This window comes from Hyperolius riggenbachi, chromosome 1, assembly GCF_040937935.1.
Source record: "Hyperolius riggenbachi isolate aHypRig1 chromosome 1, aHypRig1.pri, whole genome shotgun sequence".
NCBI classification, from domain to species: domain Eukaryota; kingdom Metazoa; phylum Chordata; class Amphibia; order Anura; family Hyperoliidae; genus Hyperolius; species Hyperolius riggenbachi.
Genome location: NC_090646.1, coordinates 537,763,329 through 537,790,754, shown reverse-complemented (window position 1 = coordinate 537,790,754; position 27,426 = coordinate 537,763,329). Strand labels below are relative to the sequence as shown.

Here is a 27,426-nt window from a genome sequence, read left to right as displayed (position 1 = left end):
CTGTGCCCTGCTGTGTGACTGCTTTACATTCCCCTTTATTAACCTCCCCGGCGGTACGCAGTTTCTGATGCTGCGCCCGCGGGAGGATTTTTTCAAATAAAAATTGTATAAATTGCTTAAAGAGAATGTGTATTGTTAAAAATCGCACAAAAGTAAACATACCAGTGCGTTAGGGGACATCTCCTATTACCCTCTGACACAATTTCGCCGCTCCTTGCCGCATTAAAAGTGGTTAAAAACAGTTTTAAAAAGTTTGTTTATAAACAAACAAAATGGCCACCAAAACAGGAAGTAGGTTGATGTACAGTATGTCCACACATAGAAAATACATCCATACACAAGCAGGCTGTATACAGCCTTCCTTTTGAATCTCAAGAGATCATTTGTGTGTTTCTTTCCCCCTGCAGTTCTCATGCACTGAAGTTTCAGGCTGCTTGTTTCTTCCTGCAAACAGCTTTGCCTGTGTCTGTAATTCCTCAGTATGTGAAAGCCCAGCCAGCTCAGAGGACGATTTATCCAGCTTGTAAAAGATAAGAGAGAAGAGAGAAGCTGCCCTAATCTAAATAATACACAGGCAGTGTGCATAGAGAGGCCAGGAGGGGGGAGATGCATCACAGAACCACAACACTGAAGAACTTGGCAGCCTTAAAAAGAAAAACCTCCGGGGGGCCATGCAATCCTCTCCGGCAGTTAGCCCGAATGTAGGTTGGGCTTACCGCCAGGGAGGTTAACAAGGTCCTCATTATTATCTGTATCCAAACTGCTCCTGATCGATCCCGTTGTCTATCGGAAGCAAATCAGAAATTTAGGAAATAATTGCAAGATCCTGTCAGTCGGACGGGAAATTGCATTGTGTGTACCCAGCATGATGTCCTACCATTTTATTATACTGTATTGTGCGTGGCTGAATGAGACCTTTCAGGAATCCCCCCCCCCCTCCCCTTGAAAATCCTGGGTTTGCCCCTGAACAACAAGAAACCACAGTGGTTTGACAATACAATGAAACGTGTGGAAATGTCACAAAAACACACTGACAAATGCATGCATTTTTACATGCATTTCAAACGCATTTACTAGTGTGAATGAGCCCTTAGGGCTAGTTCACACTCGGCACTTGGAGCGCCGCTTGCCTGCAATCGCGTTTGGCTCCGCAATTGCGATTAGTGGTCAAAATCTCACGATTCATCGCGTTTTGTGCTTGCGATTCCCGTTCAATAGGAGAACCACAGCGCAATCGCCCCTGAAACGCTGCATGCAGCGCATTTGCTGTTGATCAAAATCACAAACGCTGCAGTGTGAATGTATCCATAGAGATATATTAGTAGCAGTGCCAGCTATTAGTAGCAGCGCCAGCGATCAGCAAAATGCAGGAAAATCGCCAAGTGTGAACCAGCCCTTACCTTTACTGAATAGATCATCGGGGGGGGGGGGGGGGGTCTCTATGGCTGCTATTGTGGTGAAACCCCTCCCACAGTGTGATGTAAGGGTCATGGAAATGATGGCTGTTTCCAACTGCCAAGCAAGCAGAATCTCAACCTTTTTTGCACAACGCATGCGATTCCTCATTGAAAGTCCCTGGCTACTGTATATAAAAAAAAAGCCTGTGTTCAATCACAAACAAACGCACATGTTGTGTGGAAAATCACTTGCAAGGTATCACCTGCATTTCCCACAGGCACAAGTGTGATCCTTCAGATTAGGTTCTCAGTGGGGCGCTGCGATCCAGCATAACGGCCAAATAATATAATATAATTCAGCCTTCCGCACTGCAATGAAACTTCAAGGCGACGTTCACAGTGTGGCCTAACTGCGTACGACATCCCAACGTACCGTATGCAGTGTGTTACCACAAGGCTTGATGCTAACAGTGACAGAGAAACATACATTTTATTGACTGTTTGCTACACTGTATGTGATGCAATGCGCAGGTAACGTGCGTTGCAATTTTACAGTTCAGTTGTATTCCTGCTTTTACAGGGAACGCAACCCCGACTGTGAACCTAGCCTTAGGGCCTGTACACACTGGCTGCGTTGTGCTTTGATTTTTTTTTCTTTATTTATCACAAAGCCTTGTAGAAAATTAGAAAAAAAGTGCATTGCACCACTGTGTACAGTGCCTCGCGACATGCTTTATTTTCATGAATGCTATGCGATTCTGAAATCGCAGCACAATGCAGTCAGTGTGTAAAGGCCCTTATAGTTCCGAACGTATTTGACTCTAGCAATACCCTGAATGTTCTGTGTTGTATCAATGGAATCAGTTGCATATGAACTGCTCATAGACTGGGTCGCACCACATTCGAGTGTGCAAAACAATGCCCATTGCAATGCAACACAACGTGTCACTCAGACAGCATCCTTATTAGTGTTACATTAAGGCGTAATAAATGATGGTTATCTAAAGGGTTATCACAGGTGTGGTGGAACAATTATTTGCCATCTCTCTGATGTCAGGAGGCCCTGTCCTTGTATCAAGTGTCTAATTATGCATGACTGCTTACCTTCCAGTGATAATCAATTAATTCTACATTTCTTCACAGTATTATCATAGCACTGTGAAATTGACCTACTCAAATTTCAAGTGCCTCCTTCTCTGGTTCACCATATTTCTTCTTAGGTAAACATTACTATGCTTATAAAGCATGAATGGTGTAATAACACAAAAAAAATCAATAGCAGGAAAAAAAAAACATTCACAAGCTTGTGTATAAGCATGACCTGTTTAGGAATGCACCAGGAACACTTCTATGCTCTTCAAGCGGCTAATGCTGACTTACAGCCCCTATCTCCAGAAGGTTCTGTCTGTTGTGTGACCTCTGACCCAGGTAAAACAAGGTTCTCCTCAATCATCCTCTTTTGAAACATTTAAGCAGTTGGCATTGTTAAATAACAAGGAGGCGGTTCCTTTGAAATGCAGCTTTCTATCTGAATAATTTAAACTGAGCTCAGCAGAAGCTCTGGCAGTGAACTTTATTCACACCTGTAATAACACTTTAGATAACCTGCTGATAGGTGTTTTATGTATTTATGCATATGTGTTATGGACAGCTTGTCTAGTAAGTGAAATCAGCTGATTTGCATAGGGAAAGCCAAGCAAATGGTTGCAGCAGGTTAGCAATTAGCTCTGTCCTGCTCTGTCTGCAGGACTGGTAGAACAGGTTCACGTTATCATTGTCAGATTTTAGGTTTGCGGTGTGGGCAGACGGTGTGCAAGTTTCCCCCGGGGATGTTTGAGTGATCTGGAGAGAAGGCAGAGGGGCTGTGGCTGGACAGTGAGGTGTACCTCAGCAGAGCACAGTTTGCGGCAGGACAGTGAGAGGCAGAGTGAGGCACTGTCTGCAGAGTGTGAGGGAAGCAGACAGAGCAGAGAGTGAGGAAGACAGACAGAGCAGAGTGTGAGGGAGGGAGGCAGTGCTGCAGGAGGAGCTGTGCTCAGCGAAGGAGCAGCGCCCACTCATCTTTCCCGACATGGTGATCATGACCGAACCGTCCTGTGAGCCCGACGAGCCGAAACGACCTTCAAAAAAAGACTTCAAAGCAGTTTCTCTTGTGTGAGTATAACGGAGACAAGCGGGTGGGCGGGCAGTAAAGTCTGTTTTTGTGATCCGAGGTGTATCCTTTGTGCGCCGTGAACTGTGCCTGAAAAGTTGTGAGGAGTTTCACTAGGAGACACTTGGAGCAGTTGTAGCGCATTGTCTGATGTACGCTGGCTCTCTCTGCTGATCCGTGATGGAATGGGCTGTATGTCAGCAATCCTGGCCTGACTGCATGGCTGACTCTCTGTGCTGTTTCTCACTTTGTGACTGCTGAAAGTGTGCTAGATGCCAAGGAAGGCTCGCTGTATATTGTAACTTTGTCACCTCTGGGGAGGGCCTGTTCCTGTTGGTATCTGTGTTCTCGGCATCAGAGAAGCTAGAAAATCTGAGAAAACGCAGCTAACACAAGTCACAACAATCCTAGCTTACCATATATAGGTGTTACTAGTGATGATGTGCATACCCATTACAATGACGATTTCCTGTCCTGTATGAACTATGGGGGCTCTTATGGTACACTGCATTCACTCTGTACCGCTGATGCTCCCAAGTCCTTGGAATTGGACATGCTGGGAAATCTTGATCTGATGTGAGTGATCAGGTGCGTGTGGGTAACTGTGTGTGATAATCACAAACGTGATGGAACCCCCGTGCTGATGTCTCTTCCACACCCTCCTATCTAGCTGCAAACAGCTTCAACTGTTTGATTATTTATTCCTGTGATACAATGTTCTGTTCGTCACATTGTTACCGGCTGAGGGCTGGAAATGCTATCAGCTTGTCTGTGTGTAAATTCAGTCCCCTTTCCTCCTCCCCTCTGCCTCTGAAATCAATGGCTAGTAACCTCCTCCTGCTAAGACTGAGCTCCCATAAGCCCTTGCTACAGTGCCAAGGCACAAAAGACGCAGTGGGCAAGGCTTGTTTAGTTTATAGGGAATTAGAGTATTAAAACAAAGTATTTGGCTTGAGGAATGCCCTATAAACTGTATGAAAGGAACACAATTATGCAGTGAGTAAAAGTTTATCTCGGATCTACTTTAAAGTTGCTGCCCAAGAACTATAATACTTTACCTGTGTGCTGTCACCTGGCGCGTCGGCAATGCAGAAGATGTATGGACACTGTGGTGGGAGACAGAATCGATTAGGAATTGTCTTATGCGATCTCTGCAGTGTATGGGCAGCTATTATGCTGGGTACACACTATGAGATTTTCTGGCCGACTTACTGTCGGATCAAAAATTTTCCAATATGTCCGATCTGCTTTCTGATCGACTTCCTAGCATTTTCCGATCAATTTCAGTTCAATAGGAAATATATTGGAAAATGCTTGGAAATCGATCGGAAAGCAGATCTGACATGTTGGAAATAATCGATCTGATAGAAAATCTCATAGTGTGTACCTAGCGTAACAGCTCTCTCTGATCAGATTTGATCAGAGAGAGACAGACAATCTCTTGGTTGAATTTGCCCATCATCGCTAGATATATGGGCACCTTTTAGGGTACTTTCACAAGCACATTTGCATTGTAACAGACACTGTTTTACACACGATCACGGTCTATGACCAGTTCATCCCTCATTAGGTATGCTGTGATGCAATGCATTCTTACAACCGAGAACTTGCATTGCTAGAAGTAGGGAAACAGTTTTGAAAACGGGCAGGAGAATAGCCGGAGTGCATAATCCGTGCCCAAATTTCCCCATGCCATTTTTACATGTATGCTCTTGGGGGACTGGGTGTTAGTTTACTTCAGAGCACCCAGCAAGGAACCTGATAAGGAAATTCCACTAACATGATTGGGTGTATGGCACCCTCCCGAACTGCTAGGTTGCCGATAGGTTGTAGTAAACTATGGCCACACTATTCGGCTAATCGCTACCCTTTGTGCTGTAGAGAGTGCTGTAATTGGAGATCTGTTTCCTGCTGGGTCCCCTGAAGTAGACTAGCGCCGGGGACTGTCCGGGGTCCCATGTTGTACAAATGTGTCTCTAGCTTCCAGGTTAGCAGTGCAGTGTTGCTAGATAAACAGCTGCGAGGCTCGGTTTCCACTTGTGCCAGATCGGACAGCGTAATGTCTGCTCCGATGGTCCGACTGTAGCCTGGGGCAGATGTTACCTCATAGGCTATATATGGATCGCATCCGCATGCCTGGAATTATCGCGAACTGCACAGACGTGCGGTCCAATTACGGCAACAGATCAAGTGACAATGTAAACAGCTCCGTTTAGCGATGAGTGGAGAATGGACAAGTGGGAACAGAGCCTAAGTAAATGCATTGCTAAACCTTATAGTAACGCACCACATTTCATTTTAAGATTAATTTTTGGTTCAGGCGCCCTTTATGTGATATCATAGACAAAGTTGATAAAAATGCTGTAAGGCCTTGTTCACATCATAAATCGCAATTTTGTGCACAATTTTTTTTTTTTTTTTTTTTTTACCACCTTCCGGCACTTACCTTCGCGTTAGCTTTTTTTTTTTTTTTTTGTACAGCGCTTTTGCAGAGCAATTTTTTTCCCCACTTCCTAGTGTCAGTCAGGAAGTGAACTCTTTGACCCGGCAAAGAATAAATAGTGTATTTATTCTTAAAAGCGCTTGGGAAATCGCTATACAAAGCGCTTTTTCAAGCACTTTGCAATTTCTCTATACCTTCCATTGAGGCAAATCGCACCAAAAATGGTACAGGCAGCGCTTTGGTGAGCGGATCTGAGTCGAACCGCTCAAATGTGAGCAATCTCATAGGGAATCAGTGCACAAGCGCTTTTAGGACGATTTTAAAAATCACCCCGAAACCGCCCTTAGTGTGAACAAGCCCTAACAGTATAGTAATACTGGAGAACATAAGTCATCCAGCAAACCTGGACTGGATTTGTCAAAGCCTCTGCTGTAAGTGACAGAAGTTAGCTGCCTTACCTTTCCTTTTTTGCATGGTGATTACTGAAAGGTTAGTTATTTAAGAGTCCATTACTGCAGCAGTCAGAAGCAACGCCCACAGCAAGAATTTATTTAAAAAAAATCTAGAGCAGGTACGTACAGTATTTTTTCTTTCTAAACTTTTTGACTGCAATAACACAATTAGTAATTTACTAAACTTTCATTAAGTACTGCCATTTATAGTGCTCCATCTGTTTTTTTCTTGTTATATTGCCCCTTGTGTGCACTCTGGCCATTATAGTACAATTTTTGTACCATTATTTTGGTGTTGTATTAAAGAGACTCCGTAACAAAAATTGCATCCTGTTTTTTATCATCCTACAAGTTCCAAAAGCTATTCTAATGTGTTCTGGCTTACTGCAGCACTTTCTGCTATCACAGTCTCTGTAATAAATCAATGTATCTTTCCCTTGTCAGACTTGTCAGCCTGTGTCTGGAAGGCTGCCAAGTTCTTCAGTGTTGTGGTTCTGCTATGAATTCCCTCTTCCAGGCCCCTCTATGCACACTGCCTGTGTATTATTTAGATTAGAGCAGCTTCTCTCTTCTCTCATCTTTTACAAGCTGGATAAATCGTCCTCTGAGCTGGCTGGGCTTTCACATACTGAGGAAATTCAGACAAGGGCAAAGCTGTTTGCAGGAAGAAAAGAGCAGCCTGAAACTTCAGTGCATGAGAGATGCAGGGGGAAAGAAACACACAATGATCTCTTGAGATTCAAAAGGAAGGCTGTGTACAGCCTGCTTGTGTATGGATGTATTTTCCATGTGTGGACATACTGTACATCAACCTACTTCCTGTTTTGGTGGCCATTTTGTTTGTTTATAAACAAACTTTTTAAAACTGTTTTTAACCACTTTTAATGCGGCGAGGAGCGGCGGAATTGTGACAGAGGGTAATAGGAGATGTCCCATAATGCACTGGTATGTTTACTTTTGTGCGGTTTTAACAATACAGATTCTCTTTAAAGTTCAACTTATGTAAGAAGCATATGGTGGCTTCCATATTTATTTCAAACACTAGTTGCTTGGCAGTCTTGCTGATCTCTTTGGCTGCAGTAGTATTTACATCACACACCTGAAACAAGCATGTGGCTTTTCCAGTCACACTTCAGTCAGAAACATCTGATCTGCATGATCAGTCAGGGTCTATGGCTAAAGCCTGGTACACACTTTCAATTATGATTGGCCAATCTCTGACCAATTTTACCACCTCCATGTAGTATGATGGTCAACAGATCTTAAATACTATGAGCAGATTGTGTAGCTAAACCCTCATACTGCATGAAGGTGGTAAAATTGGTCAGTGATTTATTAATCCTAATTGAAAGTGTATACCAGGCTTTAGGGCTTCTTCACACTGCAGGTGTTTTCTCATTTTTTTTTTCCCTCACGCGTGCGCTTTTTAAGAATGCAAGCGCCGGGAATCGAAATAAAAAAGTCGTCAAATCGCCCAACACTAACAGCCACGCGCAATGTGAACAAGGCCTCAGAGTATTAGGCCGTGTTCCCAGTGGTGTCTTGCGGAGCAGTGTAATGGTTAATTTGTAATGTGACTTGCCGCACTGCAATACACCACCTATGCATCATAATACACTGCATGCAATGTGATACTGCAGAACGCACTGAAGCATAGTTTTCATTGTATGCTTCACTGTATGACACACAGCACGAATAATGTGCAGTGCCGCTTCCTCATCCATTGTGTTCCTGCTGTCACAGGGAATGCAGCGCTCACGGTGAACATAGCCTGGATACACACTGTGCGCATTGCATAAATCATAAGTTCTAATGTGTGTGTGTGTGTGCGCATTGCAATGGAGATGTTAATTCAAAGCCTGCATGCAGTGAGTTAGAGCAACATGATCCATTTACAATACAGAGGTGTGAACAGCCCCATAGAAATGTATGGGCAGCAAGTTGACCTGCAGAATTATTATTATTATTATTGATGCAGTGTGGAAGGACCCTTAAAGAGAGCCCAAGGTGAGCTTATAAAATTAAAAAACACAAAAAACAAAAACTAGGCTAGCCTCCAAAACTGCCACTCCTGTCGGCCGCAATTGCCCACTTTCACGTTTGTAACCTCTGGGTGACGCTGGAATGAGATTCATTCTCTCATTCACAGCATGCAGGGAGGCGAGATAGTGACAGGGGGTATGGCCAGGGAGAGAGCTCTGTAAAACCCTGCAGGAACGCCCCTGGCGGGCGTTTTGAACAAGGAATCGCTCTCCCGCATGTTTACCTCTGAGATGGCGACAAATATTGCCGCTAATTTCAGGGGGCTATAATGCGCCGGGGGGGGGGGGGGGGGGGGACCAGACAGCGGCGGTGTGGGAATCTATGTAACAACAATAAAGTAACTGCTCGTGGACTTATCCAATCAATAATTAACCTTTATTCAGTAACAAATTCCGCATAAAAGGATCCACTATAACCTAAAAACACTTAAAACTGCCTGTGGAGCGCTCCTCACACATGACCCAGCACACATTACCCATACCTCATCCACACTGGTACCGGTACCACGCTACTCCGGATCTTTTCTTCAGAGTGGGAGGGAAGGAAAATGATGCCAGCTATCCCTGGGGCATGAATTGATGGTAAGCTGCCAGATAGAGTCCCAGCGCAGAAAACTTCCACTGACACCGAGGGCATGCATATGCACTACAATGTATAGCCAACCAGCAGATCTCACCAGTCCGATGACCGTACAGTAGGTGCTCTGCTCTTCCGGTTTCCAGTGCTTTGCATAAAGCTGTCTTCCACCACCTAGCTCTACCACACTTTGATCAACAGCAGGGAGCGGCGGTCCCGCAAGCCTTGCGTCCTCTCTAAAGGCGGTGTGGAAACACAGAGGCATGTCATGAGGCAGAGAACATGCCTCTGTGTCCCACCTGCCCCCCCCCCCCCCCCCCCCAAAGAAACACCGGGCTCTCTTTAAAGGGAAGGTCCAGGATAAAAAAAGAAAAGTAAAAATCTACTTACCTGGTGCTCCCTCCAGCCCCTGGCAGCCGTCTTGTGCCCTCGCTGCGGCTCCCGGTCCCCTCCGGGGCCCCAGGTAATGGATGATTATTTTTTTTTTAGGCTTCCTGGATGTATCCTTTAACGAGACTCTGTATACAAAATGTTGAGCCTTATTTCTTCTATCCTATAAGTTCCTATACCTGTTCTAATGTGCTCTGGCATACTGCAGCCTTTTCTAGTTGCACTGTGTCTCTAATAAATCTTATCTTATTTCCTCTGTCGTGTCTGTCAGGCTGAGGCTGGAATGTGTGAAATGTGCGAAATGTTCAGCACTGCTTGTGATAGGCAGAAGCTTTACACACCCTAGCCAAGCTCTCCTCTCAGCCTATCACACTCTAGTTAGCAGCCATGTCTTTTGTTTGTAAACACTGCCTAAAACTGTTAATTACAAGCCAGGATTGCAGCAGAGAGTGGCAGAAACAGCACCGAGGGGCCCAGGAGAACATAATGAATAGAATGGTACGCTTTTTATTGTAAGAATTTGAGTACAGATTCTCTTTAAGGTAGCCACACACCATACAATTAAAAGGTCCAATTTTTCACCAATTCGATAATTTCGATTGGTTGTTCTGAAAAATCAAGAGGTTTTCTTTGTTTTTGATCAATAAATCGATCAAATTTCCTGTTTTGTTTTGTTTTTTTGTTTTGTTTTTTTGTTTAGGGATTAGACATATTGGAAATTTCAGACCAACTTTCTCAAGAATTGTATGGTGTGTGATGGATTGTCAATTACTTGATGTACAGTTCCAATCAATTTTTTTTCTGAGCTTGAACATAGGTGTGTGGTATATTGGTCAAAATTCCTAATTTGATCGGATCTCCCAAAAAAATCAAAAGCTTTTCTTTTCTTTTTTCTTTTTTTTTTCAGTTGACTGAAAATTCAGATCGGATTTCCCTTCCTTTTTTTTTTTTATTGATCCGGAATGCTGGAAATTTTTTCGTCAATTTTTCTAAAGATTGTTTGGCTTGTGTTAGATTGTCAGTTTATTAATATGCCCATCCTAGCAATTTTCTCAGTTTCCAATCATTTTTATCATAATTGGGGAAAAATTTAACGTGTGTGTGGAACATGGGTTATATTTTTGAAATGTTACAATCGGTCAGAAAAATTGATTGAAATTCTTGAACAAACATTTAAAAAATTGTATGGGGAGTCACCTTTAGGTGATTTCAGTTGAATCTGCTACAAGTCGATGTCACCAATATGTGGGCCTGATCGACCGTTAGATCAATATTTGGCTGAAATCAATTTAATTAGTCTGTCACAATGGATGGGAGATATGGAACACTGCAGTGTTTTTTTTTTTGTTTTTTTTTTTTATAATATTGGTGTGTAGTGTGTGGAGGGATTCAATCAGAGAGATCCCTCTCTAATCAGCATATGATCTGTCTTGTGGCTGCATAAAGTGGTGTATGGCTAGCTTTAGATTTAGGGCCCTTTCACAATTGTTGTTACAGAATAATTCTGCATGCCAACTCGCTGCCCCCTGAGAATACATCTACTAGTGTTTGAACAGCTTATGAAATCATTTATTAGGAAGTTAGCTTGTCGAGCGATTCCTGTTCTCACTTGAGCGGGAAAAGCACGATTCCCGCTTAACGCAAACCGCTAGAGTTTTTTTTAAATTTTTTAAACCGCTACAATATGTAACAACCGCCGCAGTGTCAAGTGATTTTTCTGCGTTTAATCGCGGGAAAATCACGGTTTTAGATGTGAACGGACCCTTATTAGTGTCGCTTTGTTTTCTTCTTAACCACTTGCCGACCGCACGCTTATACCGTGCGTCGGCAAAGTGGCAGCTGCAGGACCAGCGACGCAGTATTGCGTCGCCAGCTGCAGCCTAATTAATCGCTGCTTCCTGTCAATTCACGGCGGGGGGCTCCGTGAATAGCCTGCGGGCCGCCGATGGCGGCTCGCAGGCTAAATGTAAACACAAGCGGAAATAATCCGCTTTGTTTACATTTGTACGGCGCTGCTGCGCAGCAGCGCCGTAAGGCAGATCGGCGATCCCCGGCCAATCAGCGGCCGGGGATCGCCTCCATGTGACAGGGGACGTCCTGTCACTGGCTGCACAGGACGGATAGCGTCCTGTGCAGCCCAGATCTCCCGGGGGTGGCAGGTAGGAGAGGGAGGGGGAGGATTTCGCCGCGGAGGGGGGCTTTGAGGTGCCCCCCCCCCCGCAAAATGCCAGCCAGGAGGAGCGATCAGACCCCCCCTGCACATCATCCCCCTAGTGGGGAAAAAAGGGGGGCGATCTGATCGCTCTGAGTGCCCTTTGATCTGTGCTGGGGGCTGCAGAGCCCACCCAGCACAGATCACCTAAAACAGCGCTGGTCCTTAAGGGGGGGTAAAGGGTGGGTCCTCAAGTGGTTAAAGAGACACTAAAGCCACTTTAAAAACTTGAGTTTAACTGTTATTTAGTTCAAGGAATATGGCAAGTGCTAAAAAGTCGTGGATTTTGCTGCCTGGGGAGGCAGAGCTTAGCGCTGTAGCTCTGCCTCCATTAGCGTTAACCACCGCTGATCACCACCTCTCCCCCACCCCTCTCAGTGAAAGAAGACTGAGAGGGGCGATCAGTGGGGATTGACGCGTGTAGAGGCAGAGCTACAACGCTAAGCTCTGCCTCTACAAGGAAGCGCTCCCCAGTTTTTGCCCCGGAGATTTGGGGGTTATAAAACCCTCGTTCTGTAGCGGGAATGTGGCGTTTTAGGACTGGCCATATTCTTTAAGCTAAATAACAGGTAAAATCAAGTTTTTAAAGTGGCTTCAGTGTCTCTTTAATGGGAAAAATTACACAGCAATGGAAAGAGCTAAAAGACAAGAATTCATGCAGTACAAGTGTGCAAAGATGGTCATTAAAGAGAATCTGTATTGTTAAAATTGCTCAAAAGTAAACATACCAGTGCGTTAGGGGACATCTCCTATTACCCTCTGTCACAATTTCGCCGCTCCTCTCCGCATTAAAAGTGGTTAAAAACAGTTTTAAAAAGTTTGTTTGTAAACAAACAAAATGGCCACCAAAACAGGAAGTAGGTTGATGTACAGTATGTCCACACACAGAAAAATACATCCATACACAAGCAGGCTGTATACAGCATTCCTTTTGAATCTCAAGAGATCATTTGTGTCTTTCTCTCCCCCATGCACTGAAGTTTCAGGCTGCTCTTTTCTTCCTGCAAACAGCTTTGCCCTTGTTTGTAATTCCTCAGTATGTGAAAGCCCAGCCAGCTCAGAGGACAATTTATCCAGCTTGTAAAAGATAAGAGAGAAGAGAGAAGCTGCTCTAATCTAAATAATACACAGGCAGTGTGCACAGAGGGGCCTGGAAGGGGGAGTTCATAGCATAACCACAACACTGAAGAACTTGGCAGCCTTCCAGACACAGGCCGACAAGTCTGACAGGGGAAAGATACATTGATTTATTACAGAGACTGTGATAGCAGAAAGTGCTGCAGTAAGCCAGAACACATTAGAATAGCTTTTGGAACTTGTAGGATGATAAAAAACAGGATGCAATTTTTGTTACGGAGTCTCTTTAAGATGCAAATAACTCCGACTTGCAAGCAGATTTCTTTCAAATTGTATGCAGCTTGGAATATTGCACTTCCTGCCAAATTTGTTATGCCCAGTTCCAAACATAATTTGTATTAAATACAAAAAGAAAAAAAGGTTGGCACTGTGGCTTTAATTGTGTACTTGCTTAGCAACTTGCAGATAGACAGTATACTTCTCATTGGCAGGTCTGCTGAGGGGAGGCAGCTGTGAGCGCCAGAGGGTGCACGGCCTATTGTAGTATTGTTTATAATTTGTATTAAACTTGCATCTCACTGACAACCTTTAAATGTGAGATGGCCTTCCATTTTCACCATGTGGCACAGGTAGACAGTTTATTCTAATGGTGTGTACACACTTGAAAGATTAATGAAAGATCTTAGACCAATTTTACCCCCTTCCATGTAGTATGAGAGCCATACTCTACACAGTCTATTCTATTGAATTGAGCTGAACTCCCCATCAGATAAAAATCTTTGCAAGATGCTGTACACATTAAAAAGATCAGTATCTGCAAAAGATCTGTTCCTGCAAAATGCATTCATAGTCTGATATCTGCAGATAGTCATACACACCTTGTTTAATATTCATCTGCAGATCAGATCCACCAGGATGGATTTTCAGATCTGCCGATGAATGTCTGTTAAACAAGGTGTGCATGAGATCTGCAGATATCATAGACTATGAATGCATTTTGCAGGAGCTGACCTTTTGCAGATCCTGATCTGTTGCATGTGTACAGAATCTGTGTGTGCAGCATCTTGCAAAAAAATTTTTTTATCTGATGAGGAGTTCAGCTCAATAGAATAGACTGTGTAGAGTATGGCTCTCATACTACATGGAAGGGGGTAAAATTGGTCTAAGATCTTTCATTAATCTTTCAAGTGTGTACACACCATAAAGCTCCGTACACACTTCCAATTTTGCTACTGCCATAGTTATTTGGGTTGAAAAAAGGCATCCATCCATCCATCCATCGAGTTCAACCAGAGGAAGGCAAAAAACCCTTACAAGGCATGGTCCAATTAGCCCCAAAAGGGAAAAAATGTGTTCCCGACTCCGGATGGCAATTCGATAAAATCCCTGGATCAACATCATTGGGCATTACCTAGTAATTGTAGCCATTGATGTCTTTCAATGCATGGAAAGCTTTTAAGCCCCCTTTAAATGCAGGTGTAGAATTTGCCATAACTACTTCCTGTTGGCAATGCATTCCACATCTTAATCACTCTTACTGAGAGCCAACAGAGTTTGAACCGTATGAGGGCCAACAGAGTTTGAACCCTATGAGGGCCAACAGAGTTTGAACCCTATGAGGGCCAACAGAGTTTGAACCCTATGAGGGCCAACAGAGTTTGAACCCTATGAGGGCCAACAGAGTTTGAACCCTATGAGGGCCAACAGAGTTTGAACCCTATGAGGGCCAACAGAGTTTGAACCCTATGAGGGCCAACAGAGTTTGAACCCTATGAGGGCCAACAGAGTTTGAACCCTATGAGGGCCAACAGAGTTTGAACCCTATGAGGGCCAACAGAGTTTGAACCCTATGAGGGCCAACAGAGTTTGAACCCTATGAGGGCCAACAGAGTTTGAACCCTATGAGGGCCAACAGAGTTTGAACCGTATGAGGGCCAACAGAGTTTGAACCGTATGAGGGCCAACAGAGTTTGAATACAATGAACAGACTGTGTAGGTATGTTCTTATGTTACATGGAAGTGGTAAAATTGGCCAGTCATCTGCAGATAAAAATTGGATGTGTACACAGGCCGTGAGTCTAGGTTCACAATCAAGCGTTGCGTTGTGTTCCCTGTTAAGCAGGAACACAACGCAAAAAAAAAAGTCGTACTGCACATTACCGCCGTGTTACGTTGCATACAGTAGGTACAGGGAAGCATAAAGACAATTAAAAGTATGCTTCACTGAGCCTTGCATTACCATAACTCAATACATTATACCGTAACGCCAACACTAGAAACATCGCATAGCAGCTTTATAAGACTTTATAATGCACAACCATAACGTACAGTCTGTCGGTGGACTGATAAGGCTGTTTCTGAGCGATCCGCCGGGCGGTCCGTCGTTGCCTTGCATCAGATGTGTGTAAGAGCCTTAAGAGTACTTCCACACACACACCACACGTTTATAACGGACATTGCATTGCACACGGTCATGTTGTGTGATTCACAGTTTATAAACAGTTCACACCTGATCAGTAGTGATGAGATGCAACAGATCTCATTGTTACAACTGGGAACATGCAGTGCATTGCTAGAATCGCATATGTTGAAGCACACAATGATGGTGCACATTGGTCAAATTGAATGCCATTGCAAATGTTCATCATAACACATTACCTGCATGGTCAAAATGCTGCAAATATGGTGTGCCGTCATTTCATGTTCCGTGTTTGGCTTTGTAGCCGAAACAACAAATCCCATTTTGTATTGAGCAGTCTACAGTAGAGCTTTACAAGAGTGTAGTTTGTGTTTATAAAGAGACATTTTGCATACATGAAATCAATACAGGTAATGTATAATTACTTGTCTGCCACCCTCTGGTGCACTTTGTCATTCCAGCTCTAGGGCTGGGTCATATGGAGCTGCAACTTAAAAGGGACCCTACGTGAGAAGGATATGGAGGCTGACCTGTTTATTTCCTTTTAAAGGACAACTGAAGTGAGAAGTCTATGGAGGCTGCCATATTTATTTCCTTTTAAACAATACCAGTTGCCTGGTAGTGTCTAAATCAGTGGTTCCCAACCTGGGGGCGATCGCCCCCAGGTGGGCGATTTGGGTTCTAAGGGGGGCGGTAAATTTGTGGGGGGCGACAGGGGGGCGATCAGTATGAAAAGGCAGAAAAAAATAGTGTTGCAGTGTCACTCATTTTTTAAGAAAATTATGGGCAAAAAATATGATCTGTATAAAATATTCAAGTGTGCATGATAGAGTTGCGTAATTCCTCAGGGCTCGTTGGTCACGCGCCGCTGTAATGTCAGATATTGCAGCCCGGAAGCAGCCTTCCTCACTGAGTATTGCGCATGCTCAGTGGGAAGTCAGATATTATTTACCTGAAATATCTCCGCTTCCGCACCACGTACACTCCTGAAATTTTCAGGGGAGGGAGGGGACCCCCAGATCTAGCTCTGTGTCGAATTGCAGCCCCCGAGCCTTGCTAGTTCCCGAGATAGGTTTGCTGCAATCAGTCTCGGGAACCAGCGGGGCTCGGGGGCTGCAATTCGGCACAGAGCTAGATCTGGGGGCCCCCTCCCTCCCCTAAAAATTTCGGGAGTGTACGTGGTGTGGAAGCGGAGATATTTAGGACGTTTTACGTGGCTGCAAAATTTAATGGGACGCAGGCTCCTACTGCGCATGCGGGGCTGCGCAACGTGCGGGGCTGCAATAGCTGACATTACACCGGTAAGGAAATTGGCACAAAGTAGTTGAGTCACCGGCTATTTTTAGCTGGCAAGGTCACAGCGCTACCCCCTCCACTGGCACCACCACCTGGCGTAAGGGTATACCGTACTAAGAGAAGGGGGGCGACGGGTGAGTCGTCTTCCCCTAAGGGGCGATACCTCATAAAAGGTTGGGAACCACTGGTCTAAATGATGCCAGAAACAATCATGCAGCTAATCTTGTCAGATCTGACAATAATATTAAACACCTGATCTGCTGCATGCTTGTTCAGGGTCTATGGCTAAAAGTATTAGAGGCAGAGGATCAGCAGGGCTGCCAGGCAGCTGGTATTGTTTACAAGGAAATAAATATGGCTGCCTCCATATTCCTCTCGCTTCAGTTGTCCTTTAAAATAATGCACATTGCCTGGGTGTCCTTCTGATCCTCTGCCTCTAATATTTCGACCCTGAACAAGCATGCAGCTCAGATGTCTATGACATATCTGACAAGATTAGCTGCATGCTTGTTTCAGATTTGTGATTTAAACCCTACTGACGAGAAAGATTAGCAAGACTGCCAGGCAACTGGTATTGTTTGAGGGCCGTTTCCACTAGAGCGAATCTGCATGCATTTCCTGCATGCAGATTCGCATAACCAATACAAGTGGATGGGACTGTTTCCACTTGTCAGGATTTCTTAGCGTTTTTCTGTGCAGAAAAAATCTGCACGGCAGAGCCATCAGAATTTGTACACCGCAAAGCGGTGTGCGAATTGCATACAATGTAATTAGGAAAAACGCATGCGTTTTCGTGTAAAAACAATGTAAAAAGCACACCAGCATGGACATGGTTAAAAACACTTGGCCACAAAACGCATGGAAAAACGCATCCACATGCAAAATCGCACATGCGTTTTCCGCACTGGAATCGCACCGCACCAATGGAACCGTACCCTAAAAGGAAATTAATACGGCAGCCTCCACGTACTTCTCGCTTCAGGTTCCCTTTAAAGTGAATGGGAACTGCATTTAAAAAAATCAGCCAGATACTTACCCAAGGAGAGGGAAGGCTCTGGGGCTGTAGAGCCTTCCCCCTCCTCTCCTGGTCCCCTCGTTCCAGTTCTGGCTCGCCCGGTAGCAGTATTTGACTAATTTAGTCAAATACTGCTTTATCTGGCCGAAGGAGGCTTCAGAAGTCTTTGTATTGAAGAGCAAACGCTCAGGAAATGGTTCAGGAGCCGCGTTTGCGATTGGAAAGAAAGCTTATTGCTCATGAGAGAACCCTCGCATAGAGCAACATTGCAGAAGCGCCTTTAAAGCGATTTTTAAAATTGCCAGTGCTTAAAGAGACACTGAAGCGAGACTAAATCTCGCTTCAGCTCTCATATATAGCAGGGGCACGTGTGCCCCTGCTAAAACGCCGCTGTCCCGCGGCTTAACGGGGGTCCCTTCAGCCCCAACCAACCCCCCGCAAACCTTGGTCGTCATTTTGGTCGCAGAATTTTCCTTCCTGGAGGCAGGACCAACGGCTGCAGCCCTGCCTCCCAGCGCGTCTATCAGACGCGCATTGCCGCCTCTCCCCCGCCCCTCTCAGTGAAGGAAGACTGAGAGGGGCGGGGCGGAGATACGCGGCTGACAGACGCGCGTGGGGCAGGGCTGCGGCGGTTAGCCCTGCCCCAATGCGGAAGCGCTCCCCCGCATTACGGAGGGGATTTGGGGGGACAGGGACCACCGTTAAGCCGCGGGATAGAGGCGTTTTAGCAGGGGCACACATGCCCCTGCTAGCTATGAGGTCTGAAGCGAGATCTATTCTCGCTTCAGACTCTCTTTAAAAAAAAAAATCAAACGCTCACTGTGAACAAGCCCTTATTTTTACAGCAAAAATGTCAGTTATTATATATAAAATACTTCTATGTGCACATCAGATACAGTCACAATCATATGTAAGGCCAGTGCACACCAAAAACCTCTAGCAGATCTGCAAAACGCTAGAGGTTTTAGAAGCAGATTTTCAGAGCAAATCTAGTCATGTTTAGAGAGGTTTTCTAAACATGCCTAGCGTTTTTTGGAGCGTTTTTGTGTAGCAGATTTCATATATTGTATGGCCTGGTGCACACCAAAAACTGCTAGCAGATTTTGAAACGCTTTTTCTTATTTTTCTGTAGCGTTTCACCTAGCATTTTGCGTTTTTGGGAAGCGTCTTTGGTGTAGTAGATTTCATATATTGTTACAGTAAAGCTGTTACTGAACAGCTTCTGTAACAAAAACACCTGCAAAACCGCTCTGAACTACCGTTTTTGAGAGCGGTTTGCGTTTTTCCTATACTTTACATTGGAGGCAAAACGCCTCCCGCTCTGGTGTGCACCAGCCTATTAACATACATTACCCTAGCGTTTCCACATCCGCAGTCGGATCTGAAAACGCGACCGAACCGCTCTAGTGTGCACTAGGCCTTACAGTAAAGCTTTTACTGAACAGCTGATCTAGCGTTTTTCAGAGTGGTTTGAGCTTTTCCTATACTTTACATTGAAGCAGAAACGCATCTGCAAACCGCAAAAAATGCTGCAGGAGCCACGTTTGCAGTTTGCTAAAAACCTCAAACCACTGCTGTGCACCATCCCATTGAGATACATTAGCCAAGCGTTTTCACAGGCAGCAGCGGTTTTGAAAACTCTACCAAAAACCCTTGGTGTGCACCAGCCCTATGTTTGCCTTTTTAAAAATACAGTGGCTGTTTTATAGCAGCACAAATAGCTTGGTTTTTTTTCACTATTATCTGAGAAATAGAACATTTGATCATTTTCTATTGCAGTTAAAATGTATTAGGAGTCAGTGCATTTTTTTCCCCGACTCTGACTCCACAGCCCTTCTCTAATCGCTAAACTAATTCCGTGCCAGATTGACCTTGATAAAATTGTCTGTTATTACAGATTTTGGGCTGGTGCACACCAGAGTGGTTCTGAAGTGTTTTTTAAAACGCTTGCAGGGGGAAAATCGCTTGGCTAATGAAAGTGAATGGGCTGGTGCACACCAAAGCGGGTCGTTTTTTTCCACAAACGCAAACTCGGGGGCTGCAGCAGTTTTTAGATTTCTGAGGCGTTTCTGCCTCAATGTTAAAGTATAGGAAAGTGGAAAACCGCTCTGAAAAAACGCTAGGTCAGAGCGGTTTTCCGGGCGTTTTTGTTACAGAAGCTGTTCAGTAACAGCTTTACTGTAACAATATTTGTAATCTGCTACACAAAAACGCTCCAAAAAACGCTAGGCATGTTAAGAAAACATGCCTAGAATCGCTCTGAAATCTGCTTCAAAAACCTCTAGCGTTTTGCAGATCTGCTGGAGGTTTTTGGTGTGCACTAGGCCTTTCACATACAAATCATTAATTTATTGCTAACACACTTATGATTTCTAGTGGGAATCATAAGATATGGTCAGTTTCATTTCAGTGGTGTATCAACTAGATTTCAAAGTGTTTAAAAATACATCTCCATGCTAACTGGATAATAAAATCCTTAGCAAATGTTCTCTGGTGTATTTATTTGAACAAGCTGCATTACAGTGATTACACTGGTGTGTTTTCCCAGTCCACAGCGTAGGAACACTACCTGTTAAAACACACCTGAACTGAGAGGGATATGGAGGCTGAATATGTATTTGCTTTTAAACCATGCAGATTGCCTGGCTGTCCGGCTCATCCTCTGCCTCTAAGGCTATGATCGCAGTAGCCATCCTGTTGTGTTCCCTGTGACAGCGGTTCTGCACATTAAAGGGGTTCTGTGGAGTTCCGTAATAAAAGTAAACAGACACTTACCTGGGGCTTCTATCAGCCCTCTGTAGCTGTAATGTGCCGCGCTGTCCTCCAATCACTCGTTCCCGCCGCCGGCATTGCGCAATTATTTGTCTAACAAGACAAATGCACACTCCCGTCTCCGGGAGCTTACTGCGCAGGCGCAGTATGAGGCTTTCTTGCACTGCGCCTGCACAGTAAGCTCCCGGGAACGTGCGGCCATGGCCACGCAGCCGCGTCACAAGCGTAATTAGTGCCGCCCAGAGATAGGAGGGGAGGGAGGGAAAGAGAGGGAGGCTGGGAATCGCTGCGGAGGGGTGCTTTGTGGGGAAAAAAGGGGGGAGGGGGGGTCTGATCACCCTGCCTGCAACAGTATCTGTGCTGTGGGCTGGAGAGCCCACCTAGCACAGATCTGCCAGAATTGGCCCGGTCCTTAAGTGGTTAACCTGCCTGGCGTTCTATTAAGATCGCCAGGCAGGCTGCGGGAGGGTTTTTTTTTAATAAAAAAAAAACTATTTCATGCAGCCAACTGAAAGTTGGCTGCATGAAAGCCCACTAGAGGGCGCTCCGGAGGCGATCTTCCGATCGCCTCCGGCGCCCAGAATAAACAAGGAAGGCCGCAATGAGCGGCCTTCCTTGTTTTGCTTATATCGTCGCCATAGCGACGAGCGGAGTGACGTCATCGACGTCAGCCGACGTCGTGACGTCAGCCGCCTCCGATCCAGCCCTTAGCGCTGGCCGGAACTTTTTGTTCCGGCTGCGCAGGGCTCAGGCGGCTAGGGGGGCCCTCTTTCGCCGCTGCTCGCGGCGAATCGCCGCAGAGCGGCGGCGATCAGGCAGCACACGCGGCTGGCAAAGTGCCGGCTGCGTGTGCTGCTTTTTATTTCACCCAAATCGGCCCAGCAGGGCCTGAGCGGCAGCCTCCGGCGGTACTGGACGAGCTGAGCTCGTCCAGACCGCCCAGCAGGTTAAGCTCACATTGCGTTGGGTATACTGAAGCATACAGTCAATGAAAAGTATTTCATTTCCATTTACCGGTAATGCACTGCATGCAGTGAGTTACAATGTCACAAGTGGTTGTACAACAATGCTTCCTCCGCACTGTGAACGTCGCATTGGTGGTGCAGTGCGGTAAGTCGGACGTTATACCGCACTATTATGCACCACTGTGAACGTGGCCTAATACTTTAAGCCATAGACCCTGAATAAGCATGTAAATGCTCTGACCAAAGTCTGACTAGATTAGCCACATGCTTGTTTCAGGTGTGTGATTCAGACACTACTGCAGCTAAAGAGATCGCAAGACTGCTAGGCAACTGGTATTGTTTAACCACTTCGCCTTATCTGGACGGATATATCCGTCCAGATAGGCACTGCTGCTGCAGTCGTGTGGTGCGTGCGATCGGGCCCGGGCGTGCTCCCGCTGCCCCCCGATCAGTGAATGGGAATATAATTCCCATTCACCGATCTAAGTCCCCGGCAGAAATACCGTCGCTTTATCATCAGAGAGCGCAGTATTTCTGCCCGTACAGAGTCTCCCCAGCCTCTTTATACTTCCTGGATGCGCGATCGTTCGCATCCAGGAATTTTTTGAATGTGGCCATCTTGTGGCCAAATGGTAAACTGCACCCACATACATCCATTAAATAAAAAAATACATTATATTGCATCTAAAATTAGCTATTTACCTCACAAACTAAAATTACCCAAATACATTTTTTATTAAAAAAAAAAAAAAAATTACAATTAAAAAAAAAAACTACATAAATCGTTACCTAAGGGTCTGAACTTTTTAAATATACATGTCAAGAGAGTATCTTATTAAATTTTTTAAAATTATAAGATTGTAAATAGTGATGAACGCAAATTGAAAAAATGCACCTTTATTTCCAAATAAAATATCGGTGCCATAAATTGTGATAGGGACGTAATTTAAACGGTGTAATAAGCGGGACTAATGGGCACAAAAAATACATGGGTTTTAATCACTATAGCATGTATTAATTTTAAACTATAATGGCCAAAAACTGAGGAATAATGAATTTTTTCCATTTCTATCTCAATTTTCCTGTTAAGATGGATTTAAAAAAAAATAATTCTTAGCAAAATGTACTACCCAAAGAAAGCCTAATTAGTGGCGGAAAAAACGAGATATAGATCAATTAATTGTGATAAGTAGCGATAGTTATTAGTGAATGAATGGGAGGTGAACATTGCTGGGATGCATAAGATTTTCGAAGCTGTAGGCTGAAGTGGTTAAAAGAAAGTAGATATGGCAGCCTTCATATTCCTCCTAGTTGAGGTGTACTGTAAAGCTGCCTTGCGTAGCTCTGTACTAGGATAGAAATGATTGCCCTAATGTTGTATGAGCAGAGCCAGCATTCCTGTGGATTTGTAGGACCCCCCTCTTCCTTTGGTATGAATGTGCTATTCCAGTAAACCCAGCTGAGATGTAGGGATGAAGAGGAATACACTAATTGTTTTTTTTTTTGTTTTTTTTTACTAGCAGGCTATGAACTGAAATTGTTGCCATCATTTCCAGAAAGGTTATTTAAAATTATAGCAATTGCGAAATGTCAAAATTATAGTTATTGCCATTCAGAAAAACCTTGTATAGAGATGATATACGTTCTAGATTTCAAGCAACCAGAAAACACATCTATCCAGCATCAGTTGATCCCCGTTGGTGCTGGATAATCAAGACTCTAATGTATTTCACTATTGTCCATAAAATGTAATATACATTGCCATCGGTTAGCCGAATGATTCTGGGGTTAAATTATGTCAGGGCTTTAGGTGAAGTATCGGTTAGAGATGATAATGGGTAATTTTGCAATACTGCCTGACTTTAGTTTGTGAATGTTCAAACTGTTAAATTAAGTCAAGATTTAGTTGAGTAATTTTACTGTTCCAGAAATATACATACCAGATGAAGGGCCTACCGTAGCTACAACATATACATGTGCCAGTGTGTAATGGTTATAAAATATGAAAAGCTAACTGAAGATTGGTCACTTTTCTTACCACTCCACTGGGATTTTGCATATTCATGTTTTTTGTTTATTTTAGCAGAGTATATTAGAGTGCTTTGTTTTCCTTATCACTATACTTAATTGTAATTTTCTCATCAGATTATAAACAAATTTTGTGACTAATTGGGCGCCAATGATCTTTTCAAACAAGTGTCATGTAGTATACTTGTCGGGAGCACCCAGATCCGGGCAATATTTATGATCTCCTTGGTAATCCAACCTCTGCAGGCATGATGAAAACCAAAGTAAAAGCAATTTGTGAATTATTTCAAGACCTCCTGTAACAAGTAAAGTTTGTTTTCATTGTAACAATTCTGTCAAGGGCAATGAAAGCATCCTATAAGGGTAGGAATGCAGTTCAGAGTTTATCTCCTTTTAATAGGTATTTCGCAACAAACTCTTTTCACCTCTTCTTTAGGAGCTTCTAGTAAAGTCTGCAGTCATGTAATCTTTCGAGGTCACCTAAGTGTACATGTGTGGAAGTAGCATGGTTCAGCAGAGTTCACACTTAAAGTTACGTGATTAAAAATGGTTCATCTGAGTCTGCCTACAAATAATGGAGTAGGATGGGTTCAGAGAAGACTGAGTTCAGGTGTGTTTAAGACCCAAATACTAGAGAAACTACATACCGTAGTTTTTATGTAATTTTATAGGTGAAAAGTGCAAAGTCATGCAGAGTAGAACGTTTCTGCCATGTATGTTTTGTAGAAGTTGGATGATAAGAACGCTGCCCATGCACAGCATTGTGTTTATGGATTATACACAATAGTGCTCGCAGGCTTGTAAACCATTTTTGAATCTTTATGAATTTTATTCATAAATGTAGCCCGTGAGTTTTCCTACTAGACAGTGGCGTAGCTATGGAGCTCGGGGCCCCGGTGCGAGTTTTACATTGGGCCCCCCTAGCACTCTATACGTAACAATTAATACGGCGCAACAAAACCTGCCAGGTCATGTACGGTGTCAGAAGGGGATGGGGAACAGCTTGTTAATGATTACTACCATTCAAAGCATCTATAGAAGTTATTATTACCACCACAGGACCAATAAATAGCTAATACTTTGGTTTAGGAAGGGCCCCATGGGGCCCCTCTGGCCCAAGGGCCCCGATGCGGTTGCTACCGCTGCAACCCCTATTGCTACGCCCCTGCTACTAGAATAGTGACAATTACCAGTATTCTGCCTGAAGGCTAACCACTTTTCACAGTAGGGAGCAGATTTGTAATTGGCTCCTGGTTTCCTGCTATGACACTTTAGGGTGCTACGTATGAAAGTACAAATTCAACCTGCTAACATCTACCCTGGGGAATACACATTAGTATGGATGTCAGGAGCCATTCTGTCCAATCCAGGAGGAAGCTGCACATTTTTATGAGCCAGCTGCAGGGACAACTGAGAGATTAAAATGGAGGGCAGCTATAATTTTTATGAGGTGTTCGGAGGCTTGTACTGCCCTGATCTACTCAGGAACTGAGCCCAAAGGTTCCCTTTTGTATGTGTGGAGATCACACACATTTTTGTGCATTTTGTAAGCTATCACGCTTGTTCAGATGAAAATGTGTCTGCAATTTTCCTCAGCAGCACAATGTATAAAATTATCATGTACAGTGTCCTCGAAACTATGGAAATTTTTCAGTGCATACAACATGAATGAAAATTCACACATAGGGCTTGATTCACAGAAGCGTGCTAAGTGTTAGCACGCCAGTGAAAAGCTGCTTATCGCGTGCACACTGCCTTTTCGCGCACTAATGTGTAAAGTTTAGTGCGCATAAAGTTTTGCGCGCGTAAAGTTTTTTTTTTTTTTATGTGCACTACTTCGCGTGCAAAGTCAGTAGCTTCGCGTGCTAAGTCTTGTGATAAGCATACATTGCACGCGAAGCAGCTGGTTTTGCACGCGAAGTAGTGCGCGTAAAACCTTAAGCGCTCTAAAATAGCACGCGAACAGTAACAGCGTTGCCGTGCAAACTACTTAGCACCCTAGTTTGCACGTGCAAAGCTTTTAGGCGTGCTAACTGTGTTGGCACCTTTTAGTGAATCAAGCCCATAATGTAAACCACCCATTTATTTCACAGTGCAGAAAAACATACAGTTTTTGAACCCTGTCAGTGTACATATACGTTAGTGCGCTTTTAATAACTTTAAAGTAATCGTGAAACATTCCAAAAATAAGGTTAGATATGTAAACCTTGATAGTGGGAAGCTGGTATCTTCATACACCCCTTTGTTACAGCAAATGGTCCCTTTAAACTTCTTGGACAGTCAAATAAGTTCCTTCCGGCTGTGTTCCGAAATGGAGCAGCACATCTTGCCTGGGCAGTCACAAGTAAGGGCCATGCATGCTTGGTAGAACGAAGCACTTGTTCATAGAGGCCTATCCCTTTACTGTAAAGCAAAGTATCTAATGACTTCTTTTTAGAATGCCTCAGGGGTACTTTAAATTGAGGCTCTGATTTATAGTGCAATGTACCTGTATAACTGCTTTTTGTGCACGCACGTTAGAGAAGTCGCCCTATAACGACTGTTTCGGCCAGTCATTGTATGCCTGTATAGAGAGTGTGTGTGTGTACAGCATCCCCGATGTCCTTTAAGGAACCAACATGCTGCATCCTAAAGCCTGAGTAGCCCCAAATGCATTATTTTCACTAAGTCGAGCTCTGATTGCCCCTCTGTCCCCCTCCATAGCAACAGAATGCTGAATGCTAGCAATGCTTCTGTACCCCATCGGGTCCCGAATTGTCTCCCAAGGGATCATTTTCCCATCCCTGACTGGAGTCAATCACGTGTGTGTCCCAGGCTTTAAATATAAGCTTTACCTCTGCTCACTTTACATTATAACAATGAGCAAGGAGCCACCCTTTTGTCAATAATTAGAGTTTGCAGATATTATCAGTTCTTCAACAGAGAAGTGCTACTGATCTAATGCTTGGACACACACGGTGCGTTCCCGCACTCTATTCCCGTCGATTCCCGGCCGCTTGATTATTTCCGACATGTCTGATTCGCATTTCGATGGATCGTTAGGTCGATTTGGCATACTTTGCATGAGAATCGACCTAACAATCATCGAAATGCGCTCAGAAATAATCGAGCGGCCGGGAATCGAGCAGGGCATCGAGTGCGGGAACGCACCGTGTGTATCCAGCATTACACTTCAGAAGCAGTTTGTTCAAAGCACATTATTCATGCAGAGATCAGCACAGACTACCACTATCCATGTAAAGGCAATGCTAAATATGTATGATGTACACACTGGAGGGGTTCAGGGAGAGGCAAAGAAAAGGTGCAGCAGAATAGTTGTAGCAACCCAAGTGTACAAATACAGACTGATAAAGTGTAGCATCCAACGTCTATCCTAAAGTGATCCATACATGGCTCCATTATGGCCCAATATGTCAAGGCAAATGATGGCTGTCTTATTGGATAGTGATTAATTCCTGCCATACATGATTAACTCAATTTTTATAGATACTAATACAAATCTATTGAGCTTTGTTTGAAAGGGAAGCCTTGTACTACTGGATGCCATGCAGCACTATAGGCTACAGTGTTCTCCCCAGAATTTTTATTGTGGCGGATGGCATTAAAAAGTTGCCAGGTGAGGCACGACGGGGCAATGCAGGGCCGGTGCAACTCTACTTACAGCATAGTAGGAGAATGAGGAGGCTAGCCGATGACAGCTGGGTGCCCACCAAAATTAGCCGGGTGAAGCATCTGGCTAAAGGAGCCTGCGGAGAACACTGGGCCATCAATCTCCCACCACTCCTGCCCCAACCCCATCATATGGAGAGCTTCATGCCTTATCAGATTTCCAATCATCTGATAAATTGCATGGAAACGATTGGAAGGTAATTGATTATTTTTTCATGTTTTGATTTCCGGCCTATACAATCAGAACTCTGTGTGTGTCCAGTTACTCTATTTGCTGAATACACTGTAGTTCTTTGTCTAATGTGAAAATGGACTGTAGCCTGTGTGCATCAAACTCGGCTGAGGCGGCTGATAACTAGCTGAGATTCTAGTGTGTACATCAGCCCCCAATGCCCGGATTGATTAGGCTGAAAGCATTGTTTTCCCCTCACCCCGCCCACTGTGTGACATCACTCATGCACCGCTCCATTGGCCATGAACTGAAAGTAAGGAAACTCCCTTCAGGTTAGATACTTGCCTA

At 44.3% G+C, this 27,426-nt stretch overlaps 1 protein-coding gene across 2 annotated transcripts in view; it reads left to right on the top strand.

Moving 5' to 3' along the window:
• The window catches only part of GRAMD2B (GRAM domain containing 2B), a 170,316-nt gene that overhangs the window by 81,479 nt on the left and 61,411 nt on the right, over window positions 1-27,426 (top strand). Inside the window, exon 1 of one of the 2 annotated variants that reach the window (XM_068246827.1) lies at window positions 3,199-3,551. The exons of the other annotated variant lie outside the window; for it this stretch is intronic. Within the exon in view, the coding sequence (XP_068102928.1) occupies window positions 3,469-3,551 (83 nt within the window). The 5' untranslated portion in view covers window positions 3,199-3,468. Of the gene's footprint in view, window positions 1-3,198; window positions 3,552-27,426 lie in introns of those variants that run through there. 2 annotated transcript variants of the gene reach the window in all.